Raw genomic sequence first — 15,841 nt, forward strand, 5'->3', positions numbered from 1 at the left:
ATATTATAATTTTTTTAATATGTGTGAAAAATATCAAAGTGATCTTTTTTATGAAACGGAAAGAGTATAATTTTAAACTATTAAAATATTAAAAATTTAGTTAATTTTTTATAGTTTACGACTAATTATTACTAAGCGGTAAAAATGCATTAGAAATAAAAATGTATCTTTTAAACCAGTTTTTTCTTTCTTAAATATGCAGTTTTATAAAAGCGAAGGATTAGAATAGATAATAAAATACTCGGAATAATAAAGTCGCAGTTAGTTTCACTTTCAGTTAATATTTAACAATATCTGAAGTTTTATATAACAGATCACTATAGCATATTATTTTATTACAAAATCCTCATCTATAAATTCAATCTTCAAAAAAAAGAAATGTTAAATAGAGAAAGCCCACAAAACTTTTCACCCGCCTCTTGTCTCCCCTCTCAAAGTTTCTCTCTCCGTTTTAATGCCGGACGGAACTGAATCGGCCTGAGATTTCGGATCTCAACTAAACCATTCTCCACCTCCTCTACTCATATCTCAAAACACACGACTACTCAACAGTCTCCGCGATGTTAGGAAGAGACGAAGATCTGCATGTCCGAACCATGAGCGGGAGAGGGAGTTTAGGTTCCACAAGTCACCGGAGTTTACCCGGAAGCTTCAGAGACGTGTTCGCTCCTCCGGCGGCAGACGAGGTTTTCGGGAGCAGCAAACGGAGGGAGGACGATGAAGTGGAGCTCCGGTGGGCGGCGATCGAGAGGCTGCCGACGTTCGATAGGCTGAGGAAAGGGATGCTGCCGCAAGAAACGACGGTGAACGGGAAGGGTAGGCTTGAGGAGGTTGACTTGGCGAATCTAGCACCTAAGGAGAAGAAACATCTCATGGAGATGATCTTGAAGTTCGTCGAAGAAGACAACGAGAAGTTTCTCCGTCGGTTGAGAGAAAGAACAGACAGGTTTTTAGTTATTACAAAACTACAAAAACATCGTTATTACAAATCTCAATCTCTTTGTCTTTATGTCACTGTCTGAAAATAAATTGATTTTATTTATTTTTTGTTGAATTAAAAACAGAGTGGGAATCGAAGTTCCGAAGATTGAAGTAAGATATGAGAACATATCAGTGGAAGGAGATGTGCGTAGTGCAAGCAGAGCGCTTCCTACTCTCTTCAACGTCACTTTGAATACACTCGAGGTTCGTACTTTATCTTGTTCGATGTCTTTGAGAAAATAAGATCTAACTTTCAGCAAAAAGTCAAAACCTAACTTTGCGGCTTGCTTCTTGGACATCAATGTTTCCTTTTTTGGGATGAAACTTGGTTGGTCCAAAACTAGAATATTTTCTTTTTAAAAAAACTCAAAGTTTATGTGTACATATGTTTAACTTTATGGAGGTAATAATAACGACTATGAGATACTATATTCATTTTGTTGCCAACTTGCTTCTTTTTTTTTTCTTCTTTTTTTTTTGTTGGTTGATTTTGAAGTTTTACTTCTGTTATTTTGTAAATATAGAGCATTCTTGGTATGTGCCACCTCCTTCCATCTAAAAAGAGGAAGATTCAGATACTTAAAGATATAAGTGGCATTGTTAAACCCTCAAGGTAAATATTAAACCAAAATGCAACAATATGATCTTTGGTATATAATTATATTTGAAACTTTTAGAGGAAGGAGACTACATGAGTTACATTGTTTGTTGAAATTTTACAGGATGACCTTACTACTTGGTCCACCAAGTTCAGGGAAAACAACTTTGTTACAAGTTTTGGCTGGAAAGCTTGATGACACTCTCCAGGTTTGTTCTTTATGACTCTATCTTTTATATATATGCGCTCATTGTTGTTAAGTTAACATTGAAAGTGTTAAACAGATGTCAGGGAAGATAACTTACTGTGGTCATGAGTTCAGAGAGTTTGTTCCTCAAAAGACATGTGCATACATCAGTCAACATGACCTTCACTTTGGAGAAATGACGGTAAGAGAGACGCTGGATTTTTCTGGACGCTGTCTAGGTGTTGGGACACGGTACCAGTTGCTGACTGAGCTCTCAAGGAGGGAGAGAGAAGCAGGAATAAAGCCAGACCCTGAAATTGATGCATTCATGAAATCTATTGCCATAGCAGGGCAAGAAACTAGTTTGGTTACTGATTATGTACTTAAGGTACAGCTTCTCTTTCATCTTCTTAGTACTAACAAAGTATTTTAAGTATTTTTGTGCTCATTTTTGGTAAATTCTAACTTGACAGATACTTGGTCTTGACATTTGTGCTGACGTACTCGTTGGTGATGTGATGAGACGAGGTGTTTCTGGTGGACAAAGAAAGCGTCTAACAACAGGTAAAAAAAAACTTTGAAAGTATTACATATGCTCACTACTTTTGATGTCATTACAATGTCCATAACTCAGATGACTCTTGTCTAAACTGAGCAGGAGAGATGTTGGTAGGACCAGCAACAGCTCTTTTCATGGATGAAATATCGACAGGTTTGGATAGTTCCACAACCTTCCAGATCTGCAAGTTCATGAGGCAACTAGTTCATATCTCAGATGTTACAATGATCATCTCCCTTCTCCAACCTGCACCGGAGACATTCGAGCTTTTCGACGACATCATCCTGCTCTCAGAGGGTCAAATTGTCTACCAGGGCCCAAGAGACAATGTTCTTGAGTTCTTTGAGTACATGGGGTTCCAATGTCCTGAAAGGAAAGGTGTTGCAGACTTTCTGCAAGAAGTCACCTCAAAGAAAGACCAAGAACAGTACTGGAACAGGAGAGAACAACCTTACAGCTACGTCTCAGTGAGTGATTTCTCAAACGGCTTCAAATCTTTCCACACCGGACAACAACTCGCTTCAGAGATCAGGACTCCTTATGACAAATCCAAAACCCATCCTGCTGCGTTAGTGACAGAAAAGTATGGTATATCAAACTGGGAGCTCTTCAAGGCATGCTTTGACAGAGAATGGCTGCTAATGAAGCGCAACTCCTTTGTGTATGTGTTCAAGACCGTCCAGATCACAATCATGTCTTTGATTACTATGACGGTCTATCTCAGGACAGAGATGCACGTAGGCACGGTGCAAGACGGTCAAAAGTTCTATGGTGTTTTGTTCTTCAGCTTGATCAATGTGATGTTTAATGGTATGGCTGAACTAGCATTCACAGTGATGAGGCTCCCAGTTTTCTACAAGCAGAGGGACTTCTTGTTCTATCCTCCATGGGCTTTTGCCTTACCAGCTTGGCTTCTAAAGATTCCATTGTCTCTTATTGAGTCTGGAATATGGATTGTTCTTACATACTACACTGTTGGTTTTGCTCCTGCTGCTTCCAGGTACATTTTCTTACGAATGAAACCTTCTTTTATATTCTCTTGAACTAAACCAAAACTTGTGTCCATTTTTTAGGTTTTTCAAACAGTTGCTGGCATACTTCTGTGTGAATCAGATGGCTCTTTCCTTGTTTAGATTCCTTGGAGCGGTTGGAAGAACAGAAGTCGTCTCCAACTCGGTTGGTACCTTCACATTGCTCATTGTGTTTACTCTTGGAGGCTTCATTATTGCTAAAGGTAAAAGCAAAAAACAAGAAACTATACTCTGCTCTCTATGAGGTTGTTATATGAAACCCATATTTTTTTTTTGTAACCCATATTTAATATTCCTTTTTTTTTTTGGACAGATGACATCCCATCATGGATGACTTGGGCCTATTACATATCCCCTATGATGTATGGACAAACTGCTATTGTTATGAATGAGTTTCTTGATGAGAGATGGGGAGCTGTAAGTTTTCTCATTCACCAAGTCCTCATTTTTCTTTGCTTCTCTTTTGCCTATTCTGATGCAAAAAAAAAAACCTGTTGTTTACATGTTACAGCCCAACAATGATACACGCATCGACGCGAAAACAGTTGGAGAAGTCCTTCTGAAGAGCAGGGGATTCTTTACAGAGCCACACTGGTTTTGGATCTGTATTGTGGCGCTTCTTGGTTTCTCTTTGTTGTTCAATCTCTTTTACATCATAGCCTTGATGTATTTGAACCGTAAGTGTTCCTCTTATTTCTGAAATTTCGACAAAGAATCATTTTGTAGCTGACAAGATCTTGAATAATGTTTCTTTTCCAGCTCTTGGTGACTCTAAAGCTACAGCTGTGGAAGAAGTTAAAGACAAACATAGAGGGAATAGCCGTGGAACAGAAGGTGAACTCTTTTACTTCACCACTAATGGTCTCTACATATATGTTTCTGACTCTTGTGTGAAGCTGCAGGTTCTATTGTGGAACTCAGTAACCGTTCAAGTAGTGGACCAAAGAGGGGAATGGTTTTACCTTTCCAACCACTTTCTCTTGCATTCCAAAATGTGAACTACTACGTGGACATGCCTGCAGTAAGTAAACTGCGTCTCATACATCTTTCTCTATGTTAGACTTCGCTACAATCATTGTTTTCTTTGAACATTTCAGGAAATGAAGGCTCAAGGGGTTGAAGGGGATCGTCTGCAGCTACTAAGAGACGTTGGTGGAGCTTTCAGGCCAGGGGTGTTGACTGCATTGGTCGGTGTGAGTGGTGCAGGCAAGACAACATTAATGGATGTCTTGGCCGGAAGAAAAACAGGAGGATACGTGGAAGGGAGTATTAGCATATCTGGCTACCCAAAGAACCAATCAACATTCGCTAGAGTCTCTGGCTACTGTGAACAGAATGACATCCATTCTCCACATGTTACCGTTTATGAATCGCTCATCTACTCAGCCTGGCTTCGTCTCTCAGCAGATATAGATGCTAAGACAAGAGAGGTAAGTGATTTACTAATCACAAAGTTTCATTGTTTGTCTTATTATAAAAGTAGTGAGGTGACCTGTTTTGGCCTACTCGTGTTTGATTGATAGATGTTTGTTGAAGAAGTGATGGAGTTGGTTGAGCTGAAACCTCTAAGAAACTCTATAGTTGGACTTCCTGGGGTCGATGGTCTTTCAACAGAACAGAGGAAGAGGCTCACTATTGCGGTTGAGTTGGTTGCTAACCCTTCTATAATCTTCATGGACGAGCCTACGTCTGGTCTTGATGCAAGAGCTGCCGCCATTGTCATGCGTACCGTTAGGAACACTGTTGATACAGGGAGAACTGTTGTTTGTACCATTCACCAGCCTAGCATCGACATTTTCGAGTCCTTTGATGAGGTTTGGATTCCTACCGTTGGTTGGTCTCATGGAAACTGTTGTGGAATGAAACTAACGTATTATCTTTGGTTTAATGCAGCTTCTGTTGATGAAACGTGGAGGTCAAGTTATATATGCTGGAAGTTTAGGTCATCACTCACAAAAACTTGTTGAATACTTTGAGGTGAATCATCTGTTTTTTTTCTTTCCATATATATATGAATTTGGATATCCATTCAAGTGACCAAACCAATGATAATAAAACTGTTATAGGTAGTAGTTAGGCGATTTTAAAATAAATCCTTATGCCGGTTTACCGCCTAGGTGGACGGTTAGGCGTCAGCTATACCGATTTTAGAACATTGAACTAAACTAAAAGCATTGTTTTGCAGGCTGTTGAAGGGGTTCCAAAGATCAAGGACGGATACAATCCTGCGACATGGATGCTTGACGTTACTACTCCTTCAATGGAGTCACAAATGAACTTGGACTTTGCTCAACTATTCGCCAACTCCTCTCTTTATCGGTATGCTAAAAGAATAACGTTAGAACAGAATGTTACTTAACACTGTCCTAATCTGAACGTTGATATCTAACTTCAGGAGAAATCAAGAACTCATCAAAGAGCTAAGTACTCCACCAGCAGGATCGAAGGATCTCTACTTCCCAACTAAGTACTCACAACCGTTCTCGACTCAAATCAAAGCTTGCTTCTGGAAACAGTATTGGTCTAACTGGAGATACCCTCAGTACAATGCCATCAGGTTTCTCATGACAATAGTCATTGGCGTCTGTTTTGGTTTGATTTTTTGGCAAACAGGAACGAAAATGTAAGTAATTGTTTTCTTTCATTTTGCTCCATTATTAAACTATATTATCCTTATTATCAAAAAACGTCACTGATTCATCCCAAAAAACCAAAAACAGTGAGAAAGAGCAAGACCTAAATAACTTCTTTGGAGCTATGTTCGCCGCGGTATTGTTCCTCGGTGCCACCAATGCTGCAACAGTTCAACCAGCAATAGCCATTGAGAGAACTGTGTTCTACCGTGAGAAAGCAGCTGGAATGTACTCAGCCATACCCTATGCAATCTCTCAGGTAAATTAACCATTCTTTAACACTCTTTGTCTTATGTTATTATATCTTAAAGTTTTGTTAACACCACAATGAGAAACTGATCAAGGGCTTAAAATTGGCGCATGCAGGTGGCGGTGGAAATCATGTACAACACGATACAAACAGCAGTCTACACGCTAATCCTTTACTCGATGATTGGATATGACTGGACCGTGGCAAGGTTCTTGTGGTTCTACTACTACATGTTGACAAGCTTCATCTACTTCACTCTATACGGTATGATGCTTGTGGCCTTGACACCAAACTATCAAATAGCTGGGATCTGCATGTCCTTCTTCCTCAGTCTCTGGAATCTCTTCTCCGGTTTCCTCATCCCAAGACCGGTAACATTCTTCACCTAAACTTACATAACCAATAATTAAATTAAGAAAGTCTAACTAACCAGAGCACTTTAAATTATGTGTTTTTTTTATCAAAGCACTTTAAACTATGTTATTATATTTGTAAATTTGGTCTATAATTTCAAAAGAAAAATTAAGCACATATAAACGGAACTACTAACTTTTAAAATCTATTCTATTAATTCTTCAACATGTCCAATTGATATGAAGTTGGGTCCAACAATTATTTTTTCATTTTATCTACTTAAATAAATTATATATCTACTAACTGCATTGAAATTAAACAAACCGTGTCTTCATAACCACCAATAGTAACTTCATGACCAAAACTTTCGGTGGTCACTTTTTTTTTTTGTGTTTATTTTTGTTAAACAACATATATTTCTTTTATATATTTCATATATTTACTTTTTATATTTCTAATGGAAGGTAAATATAACCATCTTTTATGGTTCTTTGAAAATTTTGCCACTTTCAGATATGCTAATAAGTATTTTGCATCACGTAACTGATTCTATTCTTTTTATATGTTACAAAATATATTTACTTTTTAGAATTCTAACCTTTTATTTAATTAATATAACATGTTATTTTATATAATTACGTAAACATACATTATTGACATATTTCTCTATAATGATATGCTAATTCTATTTGTTAAGACAATATCTCTATAACTCGCGGGTTGGCGGGTCAGCGGGGTGAATTTGACCCGCAGCCCTTAACCGTGCGTATACCAAATCAATTTTATTGCTATTATTTAATCAAATATATTTTGATTAAAATTTATACACAAATATGATTACAAAAACATGCAAATATAATCGGAAAGAAAAAACAAATATCAAAAATTAAATTTAAAACAAAAAATATACCCGCCCTTTTAAGGGCGGGTCAAAATCTAGTTATATTATTATTTTTAAATATAGTATTAATACTTTTAACATGTCATTTTAGAGTTAAGCCTATTTGACTAACGTTTAAGTTTTGGTGACAAACGCAGCAAATACCGATATGGTGGAGATGGTACTACTGGGCAACACCAGTGGCATGGACGTTGTACGGGATCATCACATCTCAAGTAGGAGACAAAGATGCGACGGTGCAGATCGCTGGTGTTGGAGACATGAGCCTCAGAACGTTGCTGAAAGATGGGTTCGGGTTCGAACATGACTTCTTGCCGGTTGTAGCTGCTGTCCACATCGGATGGATACTGCTGTTTGTCTTTGTCTTTGCTTATGGTATCAAGTTCCTCAACTTTCAAAGAAGGTGATGATGGAGGAGAAGAAGAAGAAATAACATTTGTAGCATAGTGTGTTTTGGACGTTGTTGAAATTCATGTAAATTTTCTTATATTTATCATATTGGTTTTTATTTGGTCAGTTAACAACAATTTTAACAGCTTACGTTACCAAATTATGCTTTTGATCTATGGAATATTTTTTTTTCTTTTTTCAAAACTATATATGCACTACCACTGAATGCAATTTACAAAACTGTGATTGAGAGAGGTAAACTTGGTCTTTTTGTCATTCAACTTCCACTGGACCAACAGTTACTCTAACCACCGTATTGGTTTGCTCTGTTCCCGGGGAGTACAAGATCGTTTTGTACTCTTATTGTTCTTTATTCAATGGCTTCAATCGGCTAGACGACTCTGCTGAGTTCTTCACCTCTGTAAAAAGCTCATTTAACTAAACAAAGAAACGATAACTCTTTGTTCAGTCATTGCAAATAAACTGACAATTTTTTAGAGACAAATCTGTAGAGTAACTGTTACAGATACAGTGGACAGCTTAAAAGAAAAAGGGATAAGAAGAACCCAAAACAAAACAGTAAAAAAAAAAATCTGCAAAGTTGTGTTGTTGGTTGTTACATTGTTTAATGAAAGGCTTGTGTCGTAACACCGAGCTGATGGAGAACACTGGTTGGAGAAGTCGAGGAGGAAGATCTCAGGGCTTCTGCCAACGGTCCACCCATTTGGTGGTTGTTGTTGAGATGGGACCCTCCTCCACCACCGCTCCACCAGCTGCTCATGTTTTGCTGGTCCCTCCCATTGTTATTATTATTATTGGTCCTAGCTTCTTCCTCTTCGTTGCCAGTGGACAGCTTCAGAGAGACGTCTGAGGAAGAGTTTCCGGGCATGGAGATGGAGAGACAAGTAGCCGAGGTCATAGGGGTTGAACTGTTGTCGGCTTCGGAACGAGGCCAGTCGTCAAAGAAGTGCCTTAAAGTGTGGCCTCCGTCTGATGTGTTGTTGTTGCCGAATCCATGGGACTCATACGGCCTCTTGTTGTTGCTTTCTTGCTTCATCTCTGAACAACTGTTAAAACAAAATCAAACCCATAAAGAAAAACAAAGCACAAAGCAAAATAAATTAAATAAACCCTTTTAAATGGTTTTTAGGACTCAAAAGCACTTTTCTAATGCAAGTTTTCAAGAGCTAAAAAAAAAAAGTTTTCAAAAGCTGATCAAGTAGTTCATAGATATTTATTTATGAGTTTTGTATGAATGTGATGTGTGTCTGTGTGTGTGTGTGGATAGGGGAGGTGGGTGCAGCAGAAGAATCTAAAAGCTTTAACTTTTCTGCAAAGATATGAGACATATATGGGTCAGCTTTCACTAAGGTCCTACCATTCTCCTTTGTTCTGTACCTAATTACCTAATACTGTACCTCTTTCTCTCTCTCTCTCTTTCTTTCTATTTTCTCTGTTTGAAAAGTCTCAACAGCTAGCTTGAAATAATAGATTCTATCAAATCCAATGTCATCATTATCTCTTAAGCTAACAAACAAAAACCCTAAAATTGATAAAAAGATGTCTCTCAGTTTCCAACATTACCCCTCTCTCCACAACAGCACACTTCACATTCAGCTTATGAACATAACAAACCCCAAGTGATATCCTGATCATCGTAGTTAATAATAGCTTTACTCTTAAATCTTTAAAAGTGAAAACCAGTGATCATTCATTCAAACACAACTGTCTCAAGTCTCAACCAAAACAAACTGTCTCAAGTCTTTTATTATGTGTTTAATGTTTTTGACTAACAAGACCAACAACTCAAAACAGACAAGAAAAAAAAAACAGTGTCTCTTTATTACCTTTGACTAAGGTTGAGAAGTTCAGATGAAGAGTTGGAAGAGCCAGAGAAGAAGAAACAAGGAGATCCTCCTTGACCCACTTCCTCACCACCGCCAAAAGCAAACGAAGTTGTTGTTGCGGCGGGTGCGGCTGCAGCAGCAGCAGCCATGGTAGTGGTGGTGGTGGTGGCATTGACGGTTGGAGTTTCCACAGGCTTTCTTGAACGGTTGCGGCCACGGTGCATGTGGCGCTCGCAATACTTGTGGCCAGCGAAGACGTCCCTGGAGCATCTCCACTTCTTGCCATCCGTTCTCCTGCATCTCCCTGGCTCAGGATCCATAGCCCCCCTCCCCAAATACCCTGTTTTCCCACATAACAGATCAGATCAAGAACACAAACCATGTCAGACAAAAAGCAAGAACCCATCACATGCTTGTTCAAGATTTGCAAAAACAAGATAATACTAAATCAATAGTCTGAATCTTGGGAACACAACTCCAACAGCACAAAACACATGCATCCTATTAATAAAATATATTTAACTTTCTCTTTAAACAATGAGAAGTGATTTAAAAAAAAATGAGATGAAACCAAGAAGGGGAGAGAGAGAGAGAGAGAGAGAGAGAGAGAGGGACTCACAAGCAGGCTGGTAATGAGGGAGGTGTTGGTGAAGGAAGTAGGAAGGGGATAGATGGAGAAGACTTTTCTTGATGGGCAAAAGGAGCTCTTGTGGAACTGCAGCTCCAGCCAACATGTACCTGTAGATCAGTGCTTGTAGTTCAAGCTCTTGCCACTGTGCCCAGCTAAAGAAGCTCCCCATCTCTTCAAAAAAAAAAAATAAAAAAAAAAAAAAAAACACACTTCAAAATTAACAACACTCATATCATAAGATCGAGTGAAAAGTCCATCTCCAAGTTTCAAGAAAGACTCACTGGGGAACCTGGCAGAAGAATCAGACGACAGAGAGGAGAGTTTGGAAGGTGTAGGATCAGGGGTAAAGAGTGGAAGAGCAGTAGAAGCTGCACTGTGTGACTGAAACTGATCAAAAACATGTTTAGGTATCTTTGCTGCAGAAGGCTGTTCGTCTGGCTCTGTCTGCTGCTGCTGCTGGCTCCTCCATTGTTTCAGTTGCAAATCCATGGGAGAGAGAGAGAGAGTTGGCTGCTTTTTGAGATTATTGGTGGTTCAACCTTTTTTGTATTGTGTTCCAGGGTATGATTTAATAGCCTATGCAAAACAAACAGCAAAGTCTTGTTGGGGTTGTGACTGGCAGAAGAAAAGAACAACTTTTTCCCTCTCAGCTTTGTTCTTTGTAGTCAGTTTCTGTATATCTGAGCTTCTTCTGCAGGTAGAGAGAGAGAGAGAAGGAAGAAAGAAGGTTTTTATTAAGGGACTTGAGAGAGAAAAAGACAGTGAGACAAGACATATGGGGAGAAAAACTATGCAGTAAACAAGAATATAACTTTATTAATTGGGTTCATTAATCTTCATCAATCTCATATTTTATTAATTATATATTAAAAGCAAGTCAGGAAACCCAGAAAGAACCACACTGTAATATGAAGATGGAGAGCTAATTACCTGCAGTTTTTCTGTCTCTCTGTCTTGGAAATACCACTTGCATAATTATCTCCCTTTAATAATTAGTATGCTCTCCTTTTAATTAGTTTATTTAACAAAAATAATGGTGTCATTAATGAGATATCTGATATGTTAAAGTGATTTTGTTCAGAGATTATTTAAATGAGTGAGAGCGTTACGTCAGATATAATTTGCAACTGCATTGGTGACGACAAACCGAATTACTTTAAATTTGAGATGGTATTAATTTGTTTTTTTTTTTGTCAAAGATGGTATTAATTTGTTAACTGAATGTACTTTCCACTGTGTGTATCAATACAATTAAAACAGCAGCCATTTTTTTGACATCCCCATGATTTTCTAAAATATTTACAACAGTGCCACTCCTAAATTATAGGTAAGCATATTGTTACTTGCCATCTAATTTAAATCGGACCTTTGAATTATTTTTGAGATTTTGTTCCTAATTATAAGGAAACTAAATTGCAACACACGATAAAAGGCCTATCAAATAAGTAAATTCTTTTCTTCTCTAATTCGTAGACTTCTATTTTTTTAATAAAAAAGAGTTTTAGTTCAAAGAGTCATGGAAATTACTAAAACACAATCTAATATGTTAACATCTGTATGGTTTTCTTCTTTCTTTTTTTCTTCCACCATATTTATAACTCATGATATCTCATTCATTTATTCTTTAAATATCGTGTATATTTAAAACGGTTTTAAGATGATAACAATCATAATATTTTATTTATAAATCTATCATTAAAAATATATTTAAATCAGTCAGTTATCAAACACAAGATATATTTCTATAAACCAAGATATATTTGTATAAAAGATTTAAGTTTCGAAATATCAAGAACCGTAAACCGAACTGAAGCAGAACAAAAAAAAAGAAACAAAAAATAAAAATAAAAACTAAACCTAAAACAAAATCAGAAACAAATCGAGAACCAAATAGATATTTAAAGATCCAAAATACAGTTTATATGTATCTTAAATATTCATTTTATTTTTATTTTTTGATCGAAAATATTAATTATATTTTAGTTTTAAATTTATCAAATATTTTAAAAATCCTAATTATAGACCAAATTATCCAAAAAGAGTATCATATTACTTTTACCCGAAATATATAAATTTATCCTAATTTTCTTAAGAACTGAAACACAAGAATTCTTTCTTCGTATGTTAAAATTTATTTGAGCTATACAACATTTTATATAAAATATGATTTTGTATTTGAGATTATCCAAAAGCAAAAACTAAACCAGAAAATAACTGAACTTGAAATTTTATCGGATTATTATCATTATTACCCGAATCAAACCGGACTAAAATAATCAAACCAAAATCAAATTCAATTCATAAATAACCGAACATTTTATATATCTCATGAACCAATAACCAGAAATCCAAAATATAATCGAACCGAAAACCAAAAAAAAAAAAACAATTTGAAACCACACTCAAACCTAAATATATTAGTGAAAAACTAACGGATTAATAAATTTGTCAGAAAAACTTATCCCGCGCTTTAAAAAGCGCGGGTCAAAATCTAGTTTTGACCTTTAAATTGCGTACCCTCTCTCTAGTCCATGTTTCCTATCCACAGATCTAGACTCTAGATTGTTGAAGAAAAAAGATCTCACCGACTGAAAATTTTAACTTTTGGACGATGTATTGTCGTAGAAAAATTTGTCGGTTGTATAGGATGGCATCAAACTTAAGATCATGCAAAATCTTTTTTTTGTAACCGTGGAAATCCGAGTTCAGGTGATTTCGTTCACCACTAAGCCAAAACAAATTGGTTAAAAAAACTTGGTGAAATACTACATCAAAAATTCGCTTCTTTAGATTTTTTTTTAGTTCGAAAAAAAATTGGACTTAAATCTATAATCTTTTTAGATTAAAACATCTCCAGTGACATTTTATTTTTATATAATTTACTATAAAATATAATAAATCTATTATGAAGTAAATTTTACTTCAATAGTATTATTCTATTCTATTATAGATTGAAATATAAAATAATATTTTTTATTCTATTTTACAATAAATAAAAATATTGTTTTGTATTTTACTTTGTAATAGATTAATTATACTATAGAATAATATTTTTAAAGCAAAAATTACTGTATAATAGAATTAGTTTAAAATATATTAAATTATAGAAGAAAAATAGTATTGAAGTTGGTCTCTGAGACAAAATCCGGTTGTTTATATTTTGTAACTGATGAAAGGATATCTATTTGGCTAATCTCAAACACCAAATATTTAAAATAATTCTCGAACAAGAGTACTAAGATCGAACCAATGGTAAATTTATTAGTGAGAAACCATATAGGCTTATATGCTGTAGACAACCTTTTTCTTTTGCGGACCCAAGCAAAGCATCTTCACTGCAAAGCCATATCCTTGTATGGACTTTGAAAACTCCAACCAGATTACTTGTTAAATTTTTATCTATTTTGTTCAAACTCGATGATCACAACTATTCAATAAGAATGCTTCACACTACCCTATGTGAGTTATGTAAGTTACTTACTCTTTATGCAGTTGCCATTTTTGGAACCAAAACCAACATTGTAGGTTAAAAGTTTGGCAAAGTTTTGGTTCATTTTGTGCCGGGGTTTGTCAACGGTTTGATTTTGTTTTCTATATACAATTCAATTTTTGGGGGGGTTTAGTTAGGTTGTACAATCGGTTCGACTCAATAATAATGAGGAAGAGAAAAAGAAGAAGACGCAGGTGGCTGTGTCAGAAAACTCAGAAGTGAGAAAAAAGCATAAAAGTGAGTAGTAAACAAGTGGGTGGTGAGGGTTTCTCTCTATTGCTGTGACTCATCTTTGATTTGACTACTCTTAGTACTCTTTTTTATTTTTACCCCCTTTGTTTCTTTAGTTTTACCTGTTTAAATCTTTTAACATCACTTCCCTCCCACCCAAAAATATAAAATTATTCGCTAATTCATATCCCTAACGTCATTCATATTTGTTTGTTAATCAACTCTTTCATTAGGGTTTATTCTACATTTCCCCATCTTACGATCTTCTTATTATGGTGCAAACAAAGATCTTTCAACTATAAAATACGCTCATGCAATTATATCGTCTATATAAGTTACCGAAGTAAAAACATAACCAATCAATATTTTCTCTCTGGAAGGTTTAAGGAAAAAAAAAAAAAAAATTTTCTCTCTGAAAAAACGAAAAGAAAAAATTTGTTGATTTCAGATAAAAAAAGTTCGGGAAAGTAAAGTAGCCCTCTCTTTTTAACGTCAATGATTTGATTTAATCTATTGATTTTAAAAATTGGTATATTAAATTAAAATTGACAAAACAAATTATTGTTATATGATATATCTGAAAACGAAATCGAAATATATAAAAATTTGAGGAAGAAGGACACAGAATAAGAAAGAAGAGGCAAAGGAGGGCGAGAGTTCACATGTTCAAGAGAAGACAAATACGTTTTCCTGACACAATCTGTCAGAACTTATTTTGTATATAATTTATTTTATATAACTAATATTTTATGTTCTGTTACAAAAAAAAAACTAATATTTTATGTTTTGTTGTATAAGAAAGAAACGTATATTATTATAGTATTAATATTATAAAAACAGAAGGGTCCGAGTCAGTCCACGTTGGTCCTACTTTTTTCTTTGGACATAAGTTTTTCTAATTACTTTTGTAGTAAAAGGCAAGTCACGCCGGCACGCGAGGCCTCACGTGATCCCACGTGCTTTATTATTCTATCTCTATATCTCTTTCTTTGCTTTTTTTTTTCTAGTTTGATAAAGTAAAGAGTTTCAGTTTTATCGAAACTAATTACTGATTCATCTTTTAAAGTTAAAATTTTTGTATTTTTTTTTCTTCGTTTTCGTTCTCTTTTTTTTTTTCCGTCAAGATTTTGATATTAAATAAAAAGGGTCAAGCCCAGTTACAACAACTAAAAGAAACAACAAAAGCCCATGAAGCTGGAACCCAACCAAAACAACAAAGGGCCAAACCAAGATTAAACCGGTGGGTCTGTAAATCAAACCAGACTAAACCGGGCGATTTCCGCATGTCGAACCGTCGAGGAAACCGGACGCGTGTAAGGATCTGGACCGGCTGGACGACACGCGTCACTGTAGTTTCAACTCGACCGACACCACCTGGAAACCGTCGCCGGACCTACTCCACCGCACACCTCTTCCCGTCGGAGCTCATGAGACTGACTAGCCTCCGACGGCACCACCAACTTTCTTCAGAGCTTCACCATCGTTCACCGGAGAGCATCTTCTCATCACTCGAGAGCTTCATCCAGATAAACCAACCGGTGGTCTCTATAACCCACGAACCGAGAACCGAGAAAATTACCGACGGGCCAACGACGCCCTCCCTTAAGGTCCACCGAAACCCGGACCAACTAAAACCGACAGCGCTAGACTGAAGAAACCCTAACCCTCCGGCGACAAAAACCGACGACGACGGATCTGACGAAGCCTCCACGTCGCGGGCACAAAAACCGACGGCGACGAAGCTGTCGGAGCCTCCGC

At 36.4% G+C, this 15,841-nt stretch overlaps 2 protein-coding genes across 2 annotated transcripts; one reads left to right on the forward strand and one right to left on the reverse strand.

Annotated features, from left to right (window-relative positions):
- Positions 1–373: 373 nt before the first annotated feature.
- LOC108854779 (ABC transporter G family member 34) lies at positions 374–8,091 on the forward strand. The gene is made up of 20 exons (XM_018628436.2): positions 374–946; positions 1,065–1,185; positions 1,506–1,594; positions 1,704–1,788; positions 1,864–2,154; positions 2,240–2,330; positions 2,425–3,325; positions 3,399–3,559; positions 3,670–3,773; positions 3,868–4,033; positions 4,116–4,190; positions 4,259–4,377; positions 4,454–4,786; positions 4,880–5,170; positions 5,250–5,333; positions 5,542–5,675; positions 5,752–5,979; positions 6,077–6,248; positions 6,356–6,610; positions 7,632–8,091. Exons 1-20 carry the CDS (start codon positions 561–563, stop codon positions 7,899–7,901), a joined length of 4,356 nt encoding a protein of 1,451 aa, XP_018483938.1. The 5' UTR covers positions 374–560; the 3' UTR covers positions 7,902–8,091.
- Positions 8,092–8,331: 240 nt separating this feature from the next.
- LOC108853921 (growth-regulating factor 3) lies at positions 8,332–11,120 on the reverse strand. The gene is made up of 4 exons (XM_057008828.1): positions 10,644–11,120; positions 10,351–10,533; positions 9,732–10,071; positions 8,332–8,951 (listed from the first exon to the last, which is right to left on the reverse strand). The coding sequence occupies exons 1-4, from the start codon at positions 10,849–10,851 to the stop codon at positions 8,510–8,512; spliced, it is 1,173 nt and encodes a 390-aa protein (XP_056864808.1). The 5' UTR covers positions 10,852–11,120; the 3' UTR covers positions 8,332–8,509.
- Positions 11,121–15,841: the final 4,721 nt, after the last annotated feature.

This window comes from Raphanus sativus, chromosome 4 (genome assembly GCF_000801105.2).
Source record: "Raphanus sativus cultivar WK10039 chromosome 4, ASM80110v3, whole genome shotgun sequence".
NCBI classification, from domain to species: Eukaryota; Viridiplantae; Streptophyta; class Magnoliopsida; order Brassicales; family Brassicaceae; genus Raphanus; species Raphanus sativus.

Bases quoted from the DNA above. Each gene is read 5' to 3' on its own strand.
- LOC108854779 (XM_018628436.2), top strand. From the start codon at position 561: ATGTTAGGAAGAGACGAAGATCTGCATGTCCGAACCATGAGCGGGAGA. The intron at 1,186-1,505 runs GTTCGTACTTTA...TTGTAAATATAG, and splicing joins TCACTTTGAATACACTCGAG to AGCATTCTTGGTATGTGCCA. The intron at 6,611-7,631 runs GTAACATTCTTC...TGACAAACGCAG, and splicing joins GTTTCCTCATCCCAAGACCG to CAAATACCGATATGGTGGAG.
- LOC108853921 (XM_057008828.1), bottom strand. From the start codon at position 10,851: ATGGATTTGCAACTGAAACAATGGAGGAGCCAGCAGCAGCAGCAGACA. The intron at 10,072-10,350 runs GTGAGTCCCTCT...GTGGGAAAACAG, and splicing joins CCCTCATTACCAGCCTGCTT to GGTATTTGGGGAGGGGGGCT. The intron at 8,952-9,731 runs GTAATAAAGAGA...TTGTTTTAACAG, and splicing joins CTTCTCAACCTTAGTCAAAG to TTGTTCAGAGATGAAGCAAG.